The 20,813-nt window shown below is 39.5% G+C and overlaps 1 protein-coding gene across 1 annotated transcript; it reads right to left on the reverse strand.

The window, feature by feature from the left end:
* Nucleotides 1-209: 209 nt before the first annotated feature.
* On the reverse strand, nucleotides 210-10,464 carry ctsd (cathepsin D). Its single transcript, XM_044197122.1, has 9 exons — nucleotides 10,300-10,464; nucleotides 7,746-7,902; nucleotides 5,438-5,561; nucleotides 5,217-5,335; nucleotides 4,924-5,123; nucleotides 2,370-2,492; nucleotides 1,647-1,791; nucleotides 1,029-1,127; nucleotides 210-771 (listed from the first exon to the last, which is right to left on the reverse strand). Exons 1-9 carry the CDS (start codon nucleotides 10,359-10,361, stop codon nucleotides 610-612), a joined length of 1,191 nt encoding a protein of 396 aa, XP_044053057.1. The 5' UTR covers nucleotides 10,362-10,464; the 3' UTR covers nucleotides 210-609.
* Nucleotides 10,465-20,813: the final 10,349 nt, after the last annotated feature.

Consider the following 20,813-nt stretch of genomic DNA (forward strand, 5'->3'; position numbering starts at 1 on the left):
CTCTGGTTCTGCAGCATCCATTTTGATCCTTTTTGTTTTAATCTGTGCATCGTGAGTCCGAAAATGTAGAACGAGTAAATATGCTAAAAATCGGTGGAGTACTCTTAAGGCAAGTTTCCATGAGAACTATCTAAGAGGAGCTACAAACCAGGTGAGGCTCACTGCTTTTTAGCCAAGCATTTACTAATTATAAACACAGTAAATACAGATTCTTTTAAAAACTGTTTATTCAGGCCAATCACAGAGATACATCTCAAAGTCAGTAGTAGAGGAACGACTTCCTCCTAAAAACGCAAATTAAGTGTTTAAAACAAATCCCTGATTTTAAAAGAAAGATCACTTGGATGCTTAAAACGGGCAGTACCGATACAAATCAACTGATCCCTGATCACGTACGACCCATCAAATCTATCTGTTTCACAAACTGCTGGAAATCGTACAAATTCTTCAAAAATCAGTGCATTCAGGCTATACACAAAATCTATTGCTAAATACTGTTTGATTGCAAAGCAACAGAAAACGTGTGCGGCACAGATTTGGATCTGTGTTACTTGGGTTTTTTTTTTTTTAGCTTTGCACTTGAACATGTTGCTCTAGCGCAGGATGTGCTTATTTGGCCTTGGCAAAGCCCACCCTGTTGTTCTCTCGATCAAAGACAGTGTAGTACTGGCCGATGAATACATCTCCCAGAATCCACAGGGGCCCGGCGGGGGCGGGGATGTCCAGACCCATGAAGCCGCTCAGACACATGGTCTTTCCAGCCTGACTTACCTGAATAATTGGAAGGAGACAGACACAGTCAGAGACAGGGCTGCTGAAATCTGGGAATGCAACTACATGGATCTCTGTGTAATCATTCCTCAGACAACAAACCTCCTCCTGCCTTTGCCGAGTGGAACAAAGCCGCACTTTAGTTTTTTTTTTTTTTAAATGACACAACACAGGCACAGTGTTGTATTGTTACCGCAGGAGGTCTCTCTCTCTGTCCCCCCCTGCTGGATAATAAAACAACATGCACACAGTCTCACCTTGAGGATATACTGCTCTCCGGTCAGCGTGTAGGACTGACCGCCCACGTTGAAGGTGATGACAGGCAGCGATGGGACCTTGTCACAGCTCACCATGTACTGAAACAACCAGAAATCACTTGTCAGTACACACAGAATTATTAAATTCATTATTTTAAACTACAAACGGACATGACTGGAAAATAAAAATTAAAAAGGTATGAAACTGCATTTATTTTGTAGCCGACATTTGATTTGATTCCACAGTGGTATTTGGACACAGTAACACTTGAAAAACAGAGCAACAAAAATAAAGTAAATGTACAATGAAACCTGTTGCCAGTTAGTTCAAATTAAACACCAGACAAATTAAAAAATAAAAAAGGAAATTAAACCTAACTCACTTGAATGTCACCATTATTATTTCAACACACTTATCAAGATTGATTATATCTTTACTGGGCTGCAACTAACTATTTTCATCATCGACTAATCAGATGATTATTTTCTCGATTAATTGTTTGGTCTATAAAATGTCAGAAAATAGTAAAAACAAAAAATGCCAAAAGGTGATGTCGTCAGAATTGCTCGTTTTGTCAGCGGGTTAGGGAGCGGTCGCATGAGGTCCGTTTCTCTCACCTCTCCCTGGATGAGTGGAAGGGCTCCGATGGCCTTCTGCAGGGCCTTGACCTCCGCGGAGGGGCCGGTGATCAGAGACGTCCCGGTGTCCACGATGGCTTCACAGCCGCTCTTACAGAGGCTCAGCTGGGTGCCCACTGTCATCCTATCACACACACACACACTTCAGTACTCAAAGTACAATCACAGCATCACTGTGTCATGGTGGTTTGGAAATTATGCACTAAAACAAGCATGTCATTAAGGCTGCAACTAACAATTATTTTCACTTATCTAGTGATTATTTTTTTCAACTAACTAAAAATGCCTAACGCAGTTTTCCAGAGCTCAAGGTGATGTCTCCACATAGCTCGATTTATCCGACCAACACTCAAAAATCTAAAATACATTTCATCTATAATTATATAAAAACAAAGAAAAGCATAAAATGCTCACATCTGAGAAGACGGGGACAGCAAACGATAGTGAGAATTAGTGTCGTTAAATATTTTGTCAGATGACCGGTCTATAAATCGTTACTTAATATTTAATCTCTCAACAGTCTCAAACACTTTCCCAGAGTTTTCCGCTTGTCCCCTTAGTGTTTCTCTGACTGGTTATGACTGACTATAATTTACAACTTTAAAGCCCACAGAAACACTAACGTGCCTGATGTATCTGAATGATGATAATCTCAATATCACGATCTCTGCGTTTCATTTAGTGTAATATTCGAGCACTCACCCGTCCATGTGGATCTGCCAGTAAGCCTGCCGGGTGATGTTGACGTAGTTGAAGTCACCGCTGTAGTATGTGGGGTCGGTTCCTCCCAGCAGCAGCTCACCGCCGGGCTCGGTGTCCGGGTTCCTGACGAGACAGAAGACATGAACTCATTTTTCTTGAAGTGCTTTCTATGACAATGGCAGACTCACGGTCATCTCCAACAGTCAGATGTGACAGGCATTGGTTTCTATTTATTTTAAAGCCCTTAAAAAGGCAACTTGCCACAGTATATCACTTCCCTAATCTGGTCCCACAGTCATTATTTGACTCGTTCTAGTGATGCTGTCCTGCGTGCAAACACTACATTTGGGAAAACTACTTTTAGTTTCTGTGCTGCACACACTTGGAACATTTTACAACACACACACAAAAACTCAACACATTTGTACCTGTCGATCAATTTAAAACCATGATTACAAACTACTCTGCACTTGACTGTAAGTGTGCTCTGTTGCTGTCTGCTTTCTTAAATTATTTTTGTGTGTATTTATTCTGTTTTGTACTCTCGACATCATTGGAAATAAGGGTTGAATGAAAAACTAAAAAAAAAAAAACTAAAAAAACAAAAAAAACCAACAGCAAATGAAATCACAGCCATCGTCGGGGCTGGATAACAGGTTTAAGTAAACAAAACTGTTTTTAAAAAGTATTTTTTGTAATTTGGGTGAAGCAGCTCTTCAAGAACTTAGTACAGTATTGTTTTTTCCATTATCCATTTTTTATTCAGCTATTTTAGTCTGGTGCCAGGGTTCACATGCTTTTAAGGCCAAAACATTTCTATAGTTAAAGCACCGGGACAGGTCACCCCAAAAGCAAAAATACATATTTTTCCTCTTACCTGTAGTGCTATTTATCCATCTAGATTGTTTTGCTGAGCACCACAAGCCGAGCGCCATACAGTCCCATTATATTAGAGAAAAAAAAAAAGAAAAAAAAAGGCAGACATCTCTACGGCTGATATCTCCAAAACAATCTGGATGGATAAACAGCGCTACAGGTGAGAGGAACAATATGTATTTCTAATTTTGGGGTGAACTGTCCCTTTAAACATCCAGCAGACATGAAGCAACATTAGCATTCATTTGGAGTCGTGTTTCTGTCCAGCTGGTGGATCTAAGTTTCCTATGTCTGTCTGTCTGTTTGGTGCTGAACAGGTAGTGTACAGTGGGTTTATTAGCAGCTGCTGCTGGAGATGAAGATGATGAGAGCGCTGAGACTGAACCATACAGGAAGGCTGGAAAACTAAGACTGTGAGCTAAAAGATGCTAAAATGCTTCATAGAGCTGCAGAGTCGAGTGACCCCCTTTCATATTACACAGTCAGTTCACCCAATGTTAATATAAAAAAAAAAAATATATATAAAAAGATTCTTAGTGCAGCTTTAAATTCTAAATCTAATGTACTACATTATGACATTTTTGTTTAGTTCGCCAAATAAATATCTATGCATGTTAAAATGTGCTCAGTACCGAATCTTGAAATTATCCAATAAAGCATAATAAAAGTTAAATTAATCATTTCTGAACATACCTCATACAGTAATACAAACATCTCTATATTAATGTTCCAACACTAAATTCAGATAAAGGACAAGAAGTGTTGTCATATGTTCTCTTCTTTCACCAAATGTAATGACCACGTTCGTGAGAATGATCAATCTGCACATTATCATTATCTACTACTGTTATCAGAGGCTCTGCACCGACACGGTTACCATTAACCAGTGACAGCAGCTTGTACACTGTCAGTTCTACCAGGCCAGTGTGCAGTCGTAAAGTGTTTCCTGTCTCTGGCTTTTACGGCAGCATGTGGACAGTAATGCAGCTTTTAAACTGCATATTTGCCCCTTTTCCACTGCAGAAACGCATCAAAACTAACAGAAATTGTTTCCACTGTCAGCCTGCTTTGAGGACGAGTTCCTGGAACTAAATTTTAGCACCGATCAGAAGATGGTGAAAAAAATGCAAGTTCAACATTCAGCACAACACACAGCCAAACAAGGCAGGAAAAAACAAGATTACAGAAATTTAAAGGATCACAATGGGTGCAGTGGAGCAAATAGAAAATTATGAAGTGGTTTGATGCACTGGACGCTGTTTTGGGACACCAACTGGCTTGTGCCGGCCCAGCACGACCTGGGACCAGCATAAACATCATCAGTACCACTTATTCCACTGGTGTCTGACCGTAATTTACTTCACTCGCATACCAAACAGCACATAAAATGGCAGTCTGTCCCGCTGAAGCCCTTTTAATGACGTATATCCAACAGGTCACAATTTGAGAAGTACAGTGGAAACGCATGGTTTAAGTTTCAGTTAAGGGAAGTCCCAGGATCCTGCAGTGGAAAAGGGCTACATGTGAACCATATCTACTTCCTACAAGCAAACAGGCTTTAATACAGCCTGGACTGACTGAACAGCAGCATGTTAAAGATGACTGTAATGAACAGAAGTCCAAGGTACTGCAGGTTCTACAAGTCAATAACATGCTACAACTTTTCCCGTTTCCCCACCTGTTCAGGTAGAAGGAGAAGACGTTCTGCTCCACCTTCTTCTGGCTCATGATGTTGTCAAAGACCGGAACCACCCCGTCCACAGAGATGCGTGGGTAGGCCATGCCGAGGATGCCATCAAACTTGGCTGCGATGAAGGCCACACCGGGCTGCTTGATGGCCTCGCCGAAAAGCTGCTTTTCCACCGATATGTCTCCAATCTAAATAAATACCCACAAGTTAGAGAATTTCACATTTCAAAACTCCACTGAAACTACTGTTTACTGTGATGCTAATGTGCGAGACAAGCTTACTGTGCATGTGTCCTGACTGAGGTAGCCCGACAAACTGCCAGTTCCATACTGGATGGCAAAGGCAGTGCCGTTCTTCACGTACGTGCTGGACTTGGCAGAGTTATATTTGTGGTGAAGCACTGTGAAGAGGAGAAAAGAGTCGGTGAAATGTTGAAGCTTTAAATAGAACATCTTTCACGAGTAGAAATGGTATTTTACAGCTGACACACAGTAGGACTTACAGCATGCAATGTCTAAGAGGGAGCAGTGAACGGAGGGCACCCACAGGTTGGAGGAACCTGTGTCAAACACCACAGTGAAGGGCTGAGGAGGGGAACCCAGGCCAATCTCGCCGTAATACTGGGCCTGGTCAAAAAAAAAGAAAACATCAGTATATTGAAAGCTTGTGGAGATTTACTGGGCTTTAAAAAACCACCAGTAAATAAATCTAACTAAGAGAACACATAATCCTGGATCTGATTTTATGCGTTCAGGAAAAAAGAGATTACGATAATTCCTCAAGGCAGAAACCTGGTCAGAAACTGAGCAGGTCTAATGATTAAAACAAACAACAACAACAACAACGTCTGACAAAGCAAGTTAATACAAGACGATCGCTCAGTCTGTTCCATTATCGTCGCTGATAAGGCCGTACAGCTGTCGGTGTCAGCGACTGTTAGCAGGACGCAGGTAAAAAAAAAAATTACTGAGTCAAGTCAATAAATCACTTATCTTTCACAGTTACAGTGTGACACAACAAATGATTACTCCACAAATGTAGGAGCTGAAGCAAACTTCCGTTTCATGTGACTGAAAGCCACTCGGGGCAAAACCTTCATGCTGAAAGAATTTTGTCAAGTCATCCAGGCCTCAAAGTTCCTTTTTCTGAGCGGGATTCAAAAGCTGCATGTCTTTTTGATTTATTCTGTGATTGCAGATTGCTTTGCCCAAATTACAGAAAATAAAAACATATACTTTACCACTTACTTCTAGTGGTATCTAGCCGTTTAGATATTATTGGTACAGATTTTGAGGCATCCGGCTTTGAGATTTCTGCCCCAAACCCAATACAAAAAGGCGTGGTGCTCAAATTAAAAAAATTAAATTAAATTTTAACAGCAACATTTCCCTTCTACTTTTTACTGTACATTTTTAAAACAGTTTCCCCATACAATGAATGAGGCAACATTGACTATTGTTTTCAAATATATCAAAATGGAAGAAATAAGCAATAAAAAACAAAACAAAAACACTGAAATCACCAAAATACAAATCCTATTAAATAAGCAGTTATGCCACAGCTATCCCTGGTATACACGAACAAGACGGGAGCTGTACATGTAAGCCAATTTTACTTTTGAACAAAATTGAATAAATACATTTTAACCAATTACTCATTAAATTTAAGTTCAGCAACAAAAATCAGCAATTTTAAAAAGGTGGTTGAGAATAGGCCTATGATATTTCACTTAACATTAATAATAGTTTACATGTCACATCAGGGTTATTAGCTTTCCTACTTCATTAAAATAAGTTCTTCTAACAGATATCCATGGTGTGATTTTCAGCTTAAAATGTTGCACGTGTATGTGTTTTTTGTGCCGTGGTTTAAAAAGATTTGGGAACCACTGATCAGTTTTGATTTCGTCGGTACAAAATATTTCCAGTGAGGACCGTTCACTGTGAGGTCTCTGGATTAGTATCATTGTTTCTGGTAAAACACGCAGCTGTTTTTCAGTGTTTAAAGCTTTTTTCCCCCCATAAACAAACATTTTTGATAAGGAATCCTTACATAACATATAAAGACATTTACAGTGTAAGAATTAACTTGTCGGTGCTCTTTGGCGGACAAAGTATGTAAAGGAGATTATGTTTCTAAATGACCTCAAACTTGTTTGGCATTTCTGAACTGCAGACTTGTTACTTATTGGCCGACAGATATAATGACACCGATATCTGTGATAAGCCAATATATCAGTCTAAATCTAGTCACTAGGGTAATTTTAATTTTATGTAAAACACCAAAAAAAAGGGGCAACCTGTTGAAGCAAGTTATTAGATGTGTTTGATCTATCTGAAAGCCTGAACCACTCAAATGTTTTTACGCTCTTTTCCTCCCTTACAATGAGCTGACTGATGTCATTATTGAAGATAAAAAGGTGAATGCCAAACACGTTAAGTAAAACCGAGAGCAAACAAACTTCCTATCAGCTGACGATGACCAAGAGGCTTACAGGTCAGGTGGCAACACTGACTCAGCTGTCATATGGTTCCTCTTGTCATTCCGTTTCATCGGTTAAAAGCTGATATTAGTCTACATCGGCCTTTCTAAAAAGCTGTGTTTGCAGAGGATTTACTGCTTTTGACAGGCAAGTCTAATTTTCCATTCAGCTGGGAGGATTTACAGAAACGGGTCGGGGTGGCCACAACACAAGAGAACCTTTGTTGCAGCCCCCCCCCCCAGCTTGGCTTTTTAGCTTCTGAACGGTGCATTAGGGAAAGTGAAGACTTGAGGGTCCACAGGTCAGTGGTTTGGAGAGCGATGCTTACGTCAAGGTAGTTCTTCAGGGTTTCTGGAGTGGGTCCATTACTGGAAGGGAAGCCAAAGTTGTACTTAAGGGAGTGCTTGTCTGCCAGAAGCTCCTCTGCTCTTCTCCCCGAGTCTGTCAACTCACGTCTGATGGAACGGAACTTCTTTAAGGGAATTCTGCATGTGAAGAAATGTAAAAAAGTGATTTAGGTGCGTTCATCTGTAGCCTGGTTGCAGATCTCTGAATCTGCCACCCACATCTGATTTTTTTTGTGATTTGAATAATATAATGAAGTACAAAATGAAATGGAAATTCAGCCTGATTATCAGGCCACACCAACACAAGCGTTGGCCTTGCAGATACGATTTAGCCCACATACTTCATCCTCATCTGCACAGCAATATCCTTCACAGTACTGCAAAATATTAAAGTACTATACATAATGCAGCAATGCCTGTAACCAAAACACACCCATTTATAATCAATGAGGGTAGGCTAAATAACAGGAACACCTCTCTGTATATGCATTACAGTTCAACGGCACCACAAACTGCATCCTCCAAAATGATCACACAGTTGAATCAGCTCCTCTCTAAAACAGTTTCAACACAAACTGAACATTTTAACCTTCATGAAGGAGGATTTACTGCAGGACTGCTGCATTAGACTGCATTAGTTTTGGCTAGGTGTACCTAATAAACTGGCTGCGTGTATATCTATCATGTACAATTGTAATGAGGTCATGAAGAGTCAACCAATTGCATTAGGCTTCATCACCGCCTCCCCCTGAAGAAATTAAATATGAAACTGAGCAACTGTGGCCGAAACAGTTCGCTAAATACTAGACCACTGTGCCGCCATATTGCTACCATGTGGCTTTTATAAAAGCAGGCTGTAAAAGTCATACTGGTTACCACGTAATCATGTATATTTTCAGCACATTCCATGATACGTGCCACTAAAGAGGGCTGCAACTCACAATCATTTCAGTATCAACGAATCCATCAAATACATTCAAATGTTTGTTAGTCATTTAGTCTATAAAAGGCTATGTCAAAAAATAACTACAAATGCACATTACAGGATTAAAATATAGCACTTTTAAAGTTAAAGCGCTTACCAACAAAAGCGTTCAGCACAAAATATGATACAGGTAGGATACTAGCAACAAAATATAAATCAAAAACAGAAAACAAAAAAGCAACATCATGAGTTTAGAAACCCAAGGGAATAGAAGTTAAACTATCCCAAAGTTCAAACACACGTCTGCCTTAATTTCAAGCAGGTCATCTGTCACCTGAAAGACAACGTTACTATATCGGCACAACAATCCAGCAATGTACTGCGGGACTTCATGCGGTTTATTATTATTTTACATGTAGAGTTTCCAACGCACTCAGAAATAAGTGGTGCGTTACTTTTATTATATTGGATGATGATGATGACGGAGGAGGGTCACACTCATTGACAGGAAGTCACTTTATTTACAGAAGACAAAACGTTTTCAGCCATCATCAGTGTCACAATCACGCAGCATAGATGCATCTTAAATAACAAAACACACAGACGATTCACTTTCAGACAATTGACACTGCACCTGGCAAGGCGATCAGCTACAATCAATGAACATCCAGCGTTGGGACAAGAAATTTGAGTCCTGTCAATTAGACTTACTAATCCATCAAATGTTAATGTGCTTTCTAATAAATAGTCAATATACAGTAAAGTCAAACAGTTATAGCAGTAAAGAGGGCAACACTGGAGAAACTACAACCTGGCTGAGGAATCATGAATAGTATAATGAATTACAGCAGCCCACTGTAGCTGCAAATACACAAATGCATGGATTATTTCCAATACTTTCAAATGACAGGTTTGTTTTTTTCCACCTTTTATGCAAATAAAATGACTAAAACGGGAACATGCTGTACTAAAACAAATCATGTTGGGAGGTGTGGCTGCTTTTGTGAGCTGCAGGCGAGCAACAGTTTAAAAGGTGGGAACAAGCCAAGCCCTTTATTTCACCTGTAATGGAGTATTTTAATAGTGTGGTATAAGTACTTTTACTTAAAAGTAAATAACTTGAATACTGCTGGGCTCTTCTCCTCTCGTGGCTCCAGTCTCAGCAGAGTTGTTGACCTGTTTCAAAGCTTTTAATGACACTCTGATTTGAAATAAATACACCTGAATAATGAATCGGTTGCTGGAAACATCTCGATTGTCAGCATGCAGAGAAGTGGTGGGATCACAGCGGCCATTAACTGAACAGGTTTGCATGTCACAAGATCAGCTGTCCTCGATAATACAGATTATTACAAAAGAAAAAGATCACATGAACGGAGCAGACGGCTGGCTAACGTTAGCTCTCTGAATATATAAGTAGCTGTTAGCTAACGCCTTAAGCTAACATTACAGATATTCTGTGTTTTTCTACGTGCAACCAGCCCAGTTTTCTGTCGTGAAGTGTTGGGTAACACATTGTGTAAGTTGCATTGCATTGTAAGCTAGTTTTTAGTTCACATTATTATGAAGTGTTCACACTCCAACACTTCCATGTTAACGTTTCTTCTTACCGAACAAGTGCGTCGTTCGTCAGGGCTAGCGCCGCGAAAACAAACAGGAACAAAATCCTCATCGTGCCAGCCGGGAGAAGTACAATATCACGGGCACGGCGATGACTGAGCAGTCGGGCTTGTTGTTGTTCAACCACCGACTTTTATCAGCTGACCGCAGGAGCTGAGTCACGTGAATTGCGTCACTTCCGGAGCCGCTCTCTCGGGATCAGGAAGTTCAGGATGAGACCTGTAACCATGGATACTCGGGCTGGGAAGCGAGGGGGGGGGGGAAAGGGGATGAAGGCTATTTAAATCAATAAAAAAAACTGGGCTGTTATCTATGGAGACCAATTTCCGGTGGTGGAAGAAGTATTCAGATACTTTACTTAAGTAAAAGTACTAATACTGCTAGTGAAAATACTCCAGTACAGGTAAAAGTCCTGCATTCAAAACCTAAAGCAAACCAAAACGTCTTACCAGATAAATTAAGCCTACTTAAAGTAAAAGTACTCATTCTGCAGAAAAATGCTCCCTGTCAGTGTTTTCCTGTTATATCTGATGTTTCTGGATTAATATTCCTGCTGCATTAACGTGTGTGTTGCATTTTACTGCTGCAGATGTTTAATCAGAAATACTTCATTGATCCCCGAGGGGAAACTCTTTTGTTACAGCAGCTCACTGTCACGTCAGTGCACACAGGAACAGAAGTACTAAGCAAAAAATATATAATACACTATAATACAGGTCAGATAAATGAAGTACCAAGTGGGTATAAGTATAAAATTAAAATAAGTGTGAAGTAAAAAGTGGATTTACGGGTTGATGATAATAATATGGTATAAAGTAAGAGTGCATGAACTGTAAAGTTAAGTGTAGCTTATTAAGATTATAATGAGACGGAAGATATTGCACAGCAGTAATAGAGTATGAATAAATATCAATAAATTTAACTGAAAACAGAGTATATTGCACAGCAGTAAGGTTGAGCTCATTTTCACTACTTTACTGCAATGCATCATGGTCTATAAGATCATCATGTGTTTGTAGCGTTATGAAAAATTAACTAGTAAGCTGTCAGACAAATGTAGTGGAGTAAAAAGTCCAATACTTGTCAGTGGAATGAAAAGAAAATACTCAAGTAAGGTATAAGTACCTCAAATTTGTACTTAAGTACAGTGCTTGAGTAAATGTACTTAGTAACGTTCAACCACATATCACAAATATATTCATCTAATTTATAATCTTTCTTTTCCCAGCAAGTCATTCTGTCATCATTCAGTTGAGATGTTAATAATTAAAACCGCCGGTACTGGAGGTTGCTGGTGTTTTAACAGGCGTGTTGTTGGAGTCACGCCAGTAAATCTGCTGCGGTGTAATGACGAGGACTGAACAGCCAGTGGCTGCCTCGTCCCACAAATCAGAGACCACCGTCTCCCTCACTGGGAGGTTTCTCCCTCACTGTAAAATCAAACCTTTTTCTCATAATCAGCTCTTTCTTCCTTTCTAACATATTCACAATATGTACGGACATCTACAGATAATGGGGATATTTATTTAACAGCGCGTTTGAAGTCTGAGAGCACGACTGCTTGAAGAAAATACTGCAAGTAGATTTTATTAAATGAAATAAAAAAAAAATAAATGGAAATGCAACACAGACCAAATATGATTCAAAATGCAAGATCTTAAACCAATAAAAAGAGTGTGTCACTTCCACTGTCTCCTGACCTGTTTTGTGAAATCTGCAGTACATGAATTTTGGAAATAATGGCAGTGGAGCAGCTGAAGATGGTGAGCTCTGTTCTCATATTGCTTCAAACTTTGGAAACTTACAGCATATTAAAAGCCCAATCTGTAATGTGTTGTCCGTATAAATGGCAGGTATGTTCATATATATAATGGCCAAAATTGCATTTGTGCTTCTAAACAGTTCAGAGTCAATAAACATATCAGAAACAGAGACTGTGTATACAGTAAATATACACTTTATAGCCTACAGTCTATGATCAGAAAACATTAAAAACTCTTGTATCCTGGACGACTTAAGCAAACAAATGGGGACCAAGCATCACCTCTATCTGTTCATGAATTATTTAAAGCTCTTCCGTTTGTCTTCTCGAGGCAGGAAATGTTGAGCGCCGCCCTGCTCCTTATCAGTTCGTCAGCAGTTGAAAGTCATCTTGACCAGCTTCGCACTGGCTTAAAGTTGCCTGCAAAGCTCCACGCGCCTTAAAAAAGCAGAAGGCAAACACAACCAATCTACTCCTTAAAAGACAAAAGTCAATACTGAACGTGCCTTTTTCACATGTGTTTGTTTCATTGACCATGTTTGTACTGTTAATACTGTTCATACTGTATATATCGTATTCATATCTACCCCTTACTGTTTATTCTATTTATTGCCTCTATACATATGAACATTACTCTGTACTGTTCTGCCTTTTGCACTTCTGGTTAGATGCTAAACTGCATTTCGCAGTCTCAGTACTTGTACAATAAAAGTTGAATCTAAAATAATCAAATCTAATTCCTAACTGCTGTGCTCATCGGTATCACCTTAAAGGAATAGTTTGACATTTTGGGAAATATTTGCATTCTTGCGGGGAGTTGGATGATACCACTTGATACCACTCTCATGTCTGTGTGTTAGGTGTGGGGCAGGAGCTGGGAGGATATTAGCTGGCTCTGTCCAAAGTTAACAAGACTAGGTCGAAACCTAGTATATGGCGGGACTCAGTGTGCTCAATTGTGGCCGGGTTGTTACACAGATAGTTACTGAGTGTCTATAATGTGAATTCCTGGGTATTAAATGTTCATCTGCAATTTGAGGACTGTCTGTGCCTCACTGTAAAAGCCCCCTGAGGACGTAATTGAGGACTGTTTGCACCTGTTCATTGTGAAAGAGCAATTGGGAAACTCCAACACTCACTCGCTTACTCGGGGACAGACGTTTGCATTTATAGGGTTGGCCCCGCTTTGCTGCGGTCCAGCCAAAAAATATGCCTACTAACACCGCTAAAGCTCTCTGATTAAGTCCATACTCAAACAGAAATGTAAAAATGATCATTTTTGGCCTAACTTTGGACAGAGCCAGCTTAGGCTAATCAGCTCCTCCTCCATACTTAATGCACAGACATGAGAGTGGTAATGATTTCCTCGAATAACTCTTGTCAAAAAGGCAAAAGAGTGTATCATACCCGAAATGAAAATGATAAATGCAATAAAATGTCCCAAACAGAACTGAAAAACCAGTTTCAGGTTAGGGGAATTTTAACATTACCAGATACAGACAATAAACATATTCATTTATTTATGGGTTCCAGTATCCCAAAGGGGCCATATTGCAGATTTAAATGTTTGATTTTTCTTCATTTTATCTCATTATCTAATTTAGGAGAAACATCTCTTGCAAAAGCTGAAGGTTTTCTGTCATTTTGTTTTCATGTTTGTTGTGAAAATCAGATTGCATCGTCACTTATAACAAAATAGAGAGCTTCCATTTCTAACTAGCTTTAAATGCCTCATGTGGGAGCTCAACATGCACAGGACTGCAGGATATTCCTGCTATTACCATAATGGTTACTCTTACTACTGAGTATGACTAATGCGTATTAAAAATGTGGAAATGTAACGTGTGACTCAGTCAGGATTTACAGTATGCATCACGTGTTAGTGCAGTGGTGGTGCTGATTTCATGTCAGCAGTGTCACATGTTTTATTAGCCTGCTGTTGTGGAAATTGATACCGAGTCATGTTTAGGAGCGAGAGATGACACTAAACACAGCTGGATTAGAGCCACATCTGTGGGATCATGCAGTGACACGTAGTATCACATCCTGTGTTTTGGCTAATTCAGCGCCATAAACCACTGCCTCTAAAATGTTTTCAGAAACCCTCCAGCAATGTTTTTTTTTTTTTTTATTCCATTCAGCTGTGTCTGCATCAGCCAGTGATGATGGCAGACATTTTGCAGGATTGATAACAGCTAGGAATGTAAAAGTATAATTGAATCATAAACAATAACTGTGTTGCTCCGTAGTAAGACATTACAGACATTCATGGCGCCCAGATAATGAAGTCCAATTGGTGATCCCCTGACTTTCTTTGTTTTAAGCAGTGGTGGAGGAAGTATTCATATCCTTTACTTAAGTATAAGTACTAATACCACACTGTGAAAATACTCCACTACAAGTAAAAGTCCTGCATTCAAAACCTTGTAAAAAGTATGTAAGTATTATCAGCAAAATGTACTTAAAGGTCCAGTGTGGAGGATTTAGTGGCATCTAGTGGTGAAATTGTAGTTTGCAACCATTTGAATACCGCTCGCCTCACCCTCCCCTTCCAAGCGTGTAGGAGAAACTACTAAGGTTGAGCTAATTTTATTACTTTATGTACTGTTGGGTAGTTTAATCTACAGCAATGCATCATGGTCTATAAGATCATCAAGTGTTTGTAGCGCCGCTGTCCTGTGAGAACCACGTATCTCTAAAAAGTCTTCATGAGCTCAGAGAAACAGCCTGTTTTAAATTTGCTGACTTTTCAGAATTTGAATTTGTCCAATAGAGAGCCAAAGTGAAACCTGAACAGGTTCTGTTGTAAAAGTAAGAAAACCTCACTAGAAATGTTGTGTTGTTCACTCCATATGTTTAGATAAGGATGGAAATTTAAAAACAAAGCAATCTAATATTGTTGTTTATTCACGGGCAAGTCGAGGAGCTGCGGATAGTTCAGACATGTTTGTAATAACAGCAGGACAGATAGGACCGAACCCTGTAGAAGACAACTAAAGAAGTGGAAAAATGAGTGTTGGTGAATTTTATGGATATGGACAAAACCAAGCTAAAATGTAAGGACCCACACGTGGCCGTGCAGGTAAATTTGAATGGGAGTTTAAAAATGATGTACTTTGTGTTTAGTACTAGCAACATGTTACACTAAGACGGTGAACATGATTAGCACTAAACCTGCTAAACATCCACATATTAGCATTGTCAGCAAGCATGTTAGCATGCTGACATTAGCATTTAGCTCCAAGCATCGCTGTATACAGCTTCACAGAGCAGCTAGCATGACTGTAGACTCTTAGTCTTGTTCATTGTTAATCCCACATTTGGCCTTATCACTGTTTATCAGACACCAAAATCCTCTATTACTTGGATGGAAGAGAAAGGAAAATTTAGAATTACAGTCCAAAATTATCATAAAAGCAAAATTGGTTTAAATATATCGTCTATTGTGTGACATTATTTATCTACAAGAGGCAGACAAAGTTATGTATGCACATAAAGGAAAAGGAAAAACCTTAAATGATCTTAATCATCATTACAAAGTTGCACCACAGCTGTGTCATACAGTATGAGGCTGACTGGCATCTGTCAGCAGTTCAAACAATAAGCATTTTGATGTGAGTTTCTAAAGCAGCATGAGTCGACAGAGCTGCAAACAGGGCAAATCACATGAGCCCAAACTGCGAGAGCAGCACCCGAAAAAGAAAAAACAACCCCACTTTAAGTGCTGATGGGAAATCATGAGAACACTTTGCAAACAAAGACAAACTGCAACAACAAAGAGGAACATGGGTCACAAGCTGAAACTAACCAACATGGATTTCACTCATTTTTACAGTAATAGCAGGTTTAAAATACTGATTGCAACAGTGAATTACTTCTCCTCTACATCTCCTGATCTGATAAAAAACATTCAGACTCAGGCAGAAAACAGAGAATGATCAATTTAACAGCATAATTAACAAAACTTTCACCTCACACCAGAATTGATTGTTTCATTTTGTAACACTTTGACTCTTTTGCAGAGATTAGAAAAAAACATATTACGACTAATTATGAACGTTGTTAACCAGAGCAGGACTGAACTGGTCTGGCTACAGTTTATCGCCTTTGGTCTGGGGCTGGTGGTTTTTAATGGTCTTAATGCTACACCATAAATGTGTATTTTAGGCAATAATGTGCTTCCACCTGTGTGTTAATAGTTTGTCCTTTTCCTGTTTCAACATAACAATTCCCCCCTGCACAAAGCTGCTCCATAAAGGCTTTCTCAGTTCGATGTGGAAGAACATGACTGGCCTGCACAGAGCCCCGACCTCAATCCCATCCAGCACCTTTGGGATGAACTGGAACGCAGACTGTGAGCCAGACCTGATCACCCGGCGTCGGTGGCCGACCTCACCAAAGGGTTCAGTATGATTCAAATGAATTAGTTTGTACGAACACGTCTGCAGGCAAAAGAGTTGCTCTGAATGGTCACACTTGAAGGTGGGGTGCAAAGCCTGTTGTCATAGAGAGGGCTGAGATGCAATAATCCTTTGAATAGGAATAACTTTTGGATAGTTTCTCCCCAAAGGCATTCATGGAATTTGTAAGTATAGTGGAATTAAAAAAGCGACCTTGAGAGAGAAGTTTAAATCCTGCTTTCAGGGCACTGCTGCAGTTTAGGGATTAAGACGGCAACCATGAATCACAACGTCTCCGTTGTTGTGTCTCTCTCTACTGTCTGTAATAAAGCCATAAAAAATGCCCCCCAAAAATATACTTGATAAAATCCTGCTTACCTTCTCACCTCTGCACACCCGGTCAATCACTGTGTGAAGCGGGTGAGAATGTCGGATTGTCGGTTTTGTAAAGTTACAACAAATTGTCGGACAGGGTTTCAGACGCTATTTGGCGATCCAACAAGCACTTTGTCTGAAGCACACTGATGCCTTAATGCTCGTGTGGCTGAATGGGAGCAAATCCCTGAAGCCAAAAGAGTGGAGGCTGATATAGCAGCAGATTAACACCCATGGTTTTGGACTTATATTTTCAACTATCACATGTCGGATCTTTGTAAAATGACAAAAGAGCATATTTTCCAACATGTTGCACAGTCCCTTTAAAAAAAAAAAAAATACTGGTGAAATGTTTGTATTTTATATTCTATATTTCTTGTGTTGCTGCATTTCTCTTTCTTTGCACACACGCTGCAATAATTGCATCAATCTGTCCGAATGCTGATTAACTTAAACTTTAGATACACTACACTAGATGAAGAACTCCATTCATACATTATTCACGATGACCTGTAACACTGGAAGGCAAACTTAAAACTCCCGCAAAGCTTTGTAGCTTGACTGTTGGATGCACACGATGCAATCAGCATTACAGTAACCCCTCCATGATGTTGGGATTTGCCTGGAAGCAGGTGCTGAAGCATCTTGTGTGGAATTAGGGAAACAATAACAGATGGTCCAACGTGTGGAGCCATTGATCGGGCCTCAAGCACAAACATGAGAGCAGAAGATCATTCATGTTCTAAAATTGGATTTAGTATTGATCCTTTTATGGAAAACAGAAAAGAGACTGCAGATTTTGTGCGACTTCTCTCTTTTTAAGTGGCTATAAAAAGACCACCTGCACCAGAAATAGTTCAAAGCAATATTTTTTGGGCTCTCACTTATGCACTCAGGCTTAAAATTGCCAAATGCTTTGTAGTTAAATTCTGTTATCTTGTCAAATCTGATGAATCATAAATCAAGGGCTCACAACTTCTCCTTTTATGCACAAAACCTCACCACAACACATGACACTTAAAGACAGACACCCTCCTTTGTCTAACATATTTCCACTCTCGGGTAGGTCTCTATCGACTGTTAAACACTAAAACGTTTAATCAGCTCAACATTTTCCTCCAATGTGCCGTCATTTGCAGCTTCTCTCCTTCTCGCAGTGTTTCTCAGGAAATTAAATTGCCTAAAAACGCCTCCAAGTCCTTGTCAGCTCTTTAGCAGAAACCACCATTAGGAAAACGAGTCATACATATAAACTGCCACCTAATACACTGAGTTCTATTAAAGGAAACAGAGCCTAGGCTGCGGGATAATTAGCCTGCCAAACAGCATCTAATTAAAAATCCATTACAGGAGGTCAGAAATCTTCATCTCTGCACTTGCTTTAGTTCTCTCTCTGGATACCCGGTTGACTAGTACCTGTCTGAACTGCAGGCCAAATACAGCTTGAGTTGGCTTGCTGTGCGGTGAATTACACTCTCACTTCACGAAGAGGCGACTCAGCGGCAAAGCAAGTGACACCCATTTTGGATTCTGACCCACACTTAACAGAAACATTTGGTCCTTTATATCAGACCAACCGACTGTGTCCACGTTCATTTTAAATTCATTGGTTTGTGAAGGAGGTGGATTTGTCATTATATGAAAGTGCTCTCTCTTTCTTGCTCTTGTGTTTTCTCTCATTTTGTATCTAATGCTTTTTCTCTCCTCTCTCTCGGCTCGTCCCTCTGCTCTAAAAATACTTAAATTGTGACTCATTGTACTTTTCGGTTACTTTCACAAAAAGACATTTAACAACCTGAACTAAGTATATCGACTGACAGCATGGGGCCCCCGTCTTTCAAATCTCCAAGTAAAATTTGATGATTTTTAACTCTTTGTGGCAGAGATTTGATGAAAAGATGCAATCTGTTCATTCAGATGTTAAAGTTTTCTTTTACCTCCTGTCTGAATGTAGCCCAACAGTGACACTACATGGCTCATTTCCTTTCATCAAATATTCCACAACCACCTCGGTGCATGTAAGAGGGCTCCTTCAAAAATCAGCGTCTTTGAAGGGACTTGCATGGGCGCTTCTATTCAGGGCTCATTCACTGTTGAAAAGTTAATTTACTTACTTGTTACTTGTAATGAAACCAGCCTGTGGATGCATGCTATGTTTCACTGTTTTTAATCAAGAAACCTGCACGTAAAGACTTGAAAACGTCACACTTCACCAAAATGCCCAAAGAGATTAGTTCACGATTTAGATTCCCTTCTAAAAGTGATCTGCATGATTTCCTGATTTTTCGAAGTGGTGTATTTCAAACAAAGCCAAGAGTTGTTTTATATCATGAAAAGAGAAGGAAGCGCAGTCAGAATAGTTCTATGGCAAAACAAGTCTACAGCCATGCTAGCCGCTCTGTGAGGCTGCACAGCAGTGCTTTGAGCTAAATGCATGCTAAACATCACCATGATGTTCAGCATGTTCACCATCTTAGTTTAGCATGTTAGCATGCTAACATTTGCTAATTAGCACTAAACACAAAGTACAGCTGAGGCTGATGGGAATGTCATTAGTTTTGCAGGAATTAAACCAAAGTATTGGACAAATTAAAATTTTGACCTGATCATGGCGTTAGATGACAAAAGTAAAAGATCACCAAACTTGTCTGAATCATATTTCATTCATTCATCCAACAGTTGTTGATATATTTCAGTCTGGACCAAAGTGGTGGACCAACAGACGACATTTCCATTCCTACAGCAACGCTGCGTGGCTACAGAAGCACTGAGGAATAGAATATGAGAATAAGCACAGTACATTAGAGGCATCCTGCAATAAGAAGTCTTTAAAAAACAGTTTTAAAAGCGATTTTACAGAAAAAGAACAACTTGGAAAGGCAATGTAGTACAATCATGAAATAAACAGACAATCATGTTCAAAAGGTGTGTAACAACTGCAGCAAATGCATCTAAGTCATGAAATACAATGCTTTGACGATTTGATGAAGTGCCATATACTCTCTCACTGATTAGCAGCCTGCACTGTTTACACTGCACACCTCTGCAGTCTGCAGACTCTCAATGTGAGTAAACAATCATATCATAAGACTGAAAGAAACAGAGGAGACACTATAGCTATAGTAACTATATTGTTATGCAGCTCAAGACTGACTGAAGTGGCAAAGACTGAAAGTACCGAAGTAGAAAGACTGTATTCTCTGTCACAGATCAGATCAGTAAACACTGTCCGCCGAATGATAATGTCTGTTTGTGGTGTCTGTTGCGGTCACTTAGTCTGAACTGAAGCTTTAATGCCCCCTCAGGCCGACCAGTAATGCTCAAAGGTTTGTCAAAGTCATCAGAAATATTCCGCAGGACACATCGATTAGCACACAGATGATGAAGCCGCCTCTTTCAGGAGGAGCTGCGTAACTTCTGCCTGGTGGTGAGATGCCTCATGCACAATGAACAATCAGTTCATTTTAAAACATGGCAGTATGGATAAATTAGATGCATCAATCCTTAAGGAATGATCAATGCACATTAATATTAATAATATATTAAAACTCCATGAGAATGATCAATAATGGAAATCTTGGTAAAAAGCAGATTAAACTAATCTAGTCCCTCCAAAAAATATCCAGACATTTCTCTTATACATTTGGGGATCGAGGTACTTTCATTCCTGCGTCAATCTCTTATTTGAGTTATTTGAATTGTAAAATCAATAATACTGCTGTGAGAAAGCCATCAATTGGTTGAATTCAGTGATAGTTTTGCTGCAGTGTGGCAATAAAAACATCTATTTATCTGCATTCAATGTATTCTGTACAATCTATACAATAATATGTTTTACATAGGCGTGAACTAGACAGTAGCCAGGTTTCCATCCAAATGTAGCGCAAATTTTAACCGAATTCTCAGGCAAAAGAAAATACGAATTTATGAAAATATGAATTTATGTTTTCATCCACTACCGTTACGT

Source organism: Siniperca chuatsi, linkage group LG1 (genome assembly GCF_020085105.1).
Source record: "Siniperca chuatsi isolate FFG_IHB_CAS linkage group LG1, ASM2008510v1, whole genome shotgun sequence".
Classification (NCBI taxonomy): domain Eukaryota; kingdom Metazoa; phylum Chordata; class Actinopteri; order Centrarchiformes; family Sinipercidae; genus Siniperca; species Siniperca chuatsi.

Bases quoted from the DNA above. Each gene is read 5' to 3' on its own strand.
- ctsd (XM_044197122.1), bottom strand. From the start codon at position 10,361: ATGAGGATTTTGTTCCTGTTTGTTTTCGCGGCGCTAGCCCTGACGAAC. The intron at 2,493-4,923 runs GTGGGGAAACGG...CTGTCTCGTCAG, and splicing joins TTCTCCTTCTACCTGAACAG to GAACCCGGACACCGAGCCCG. The intron at 1,792-2,369 runs GTGAGTGCTCGA...TGTGTGTGATAG, and splicing joins TGGCAGATCCACATGGACGG to GATGACAGTGGGCACCCAGC.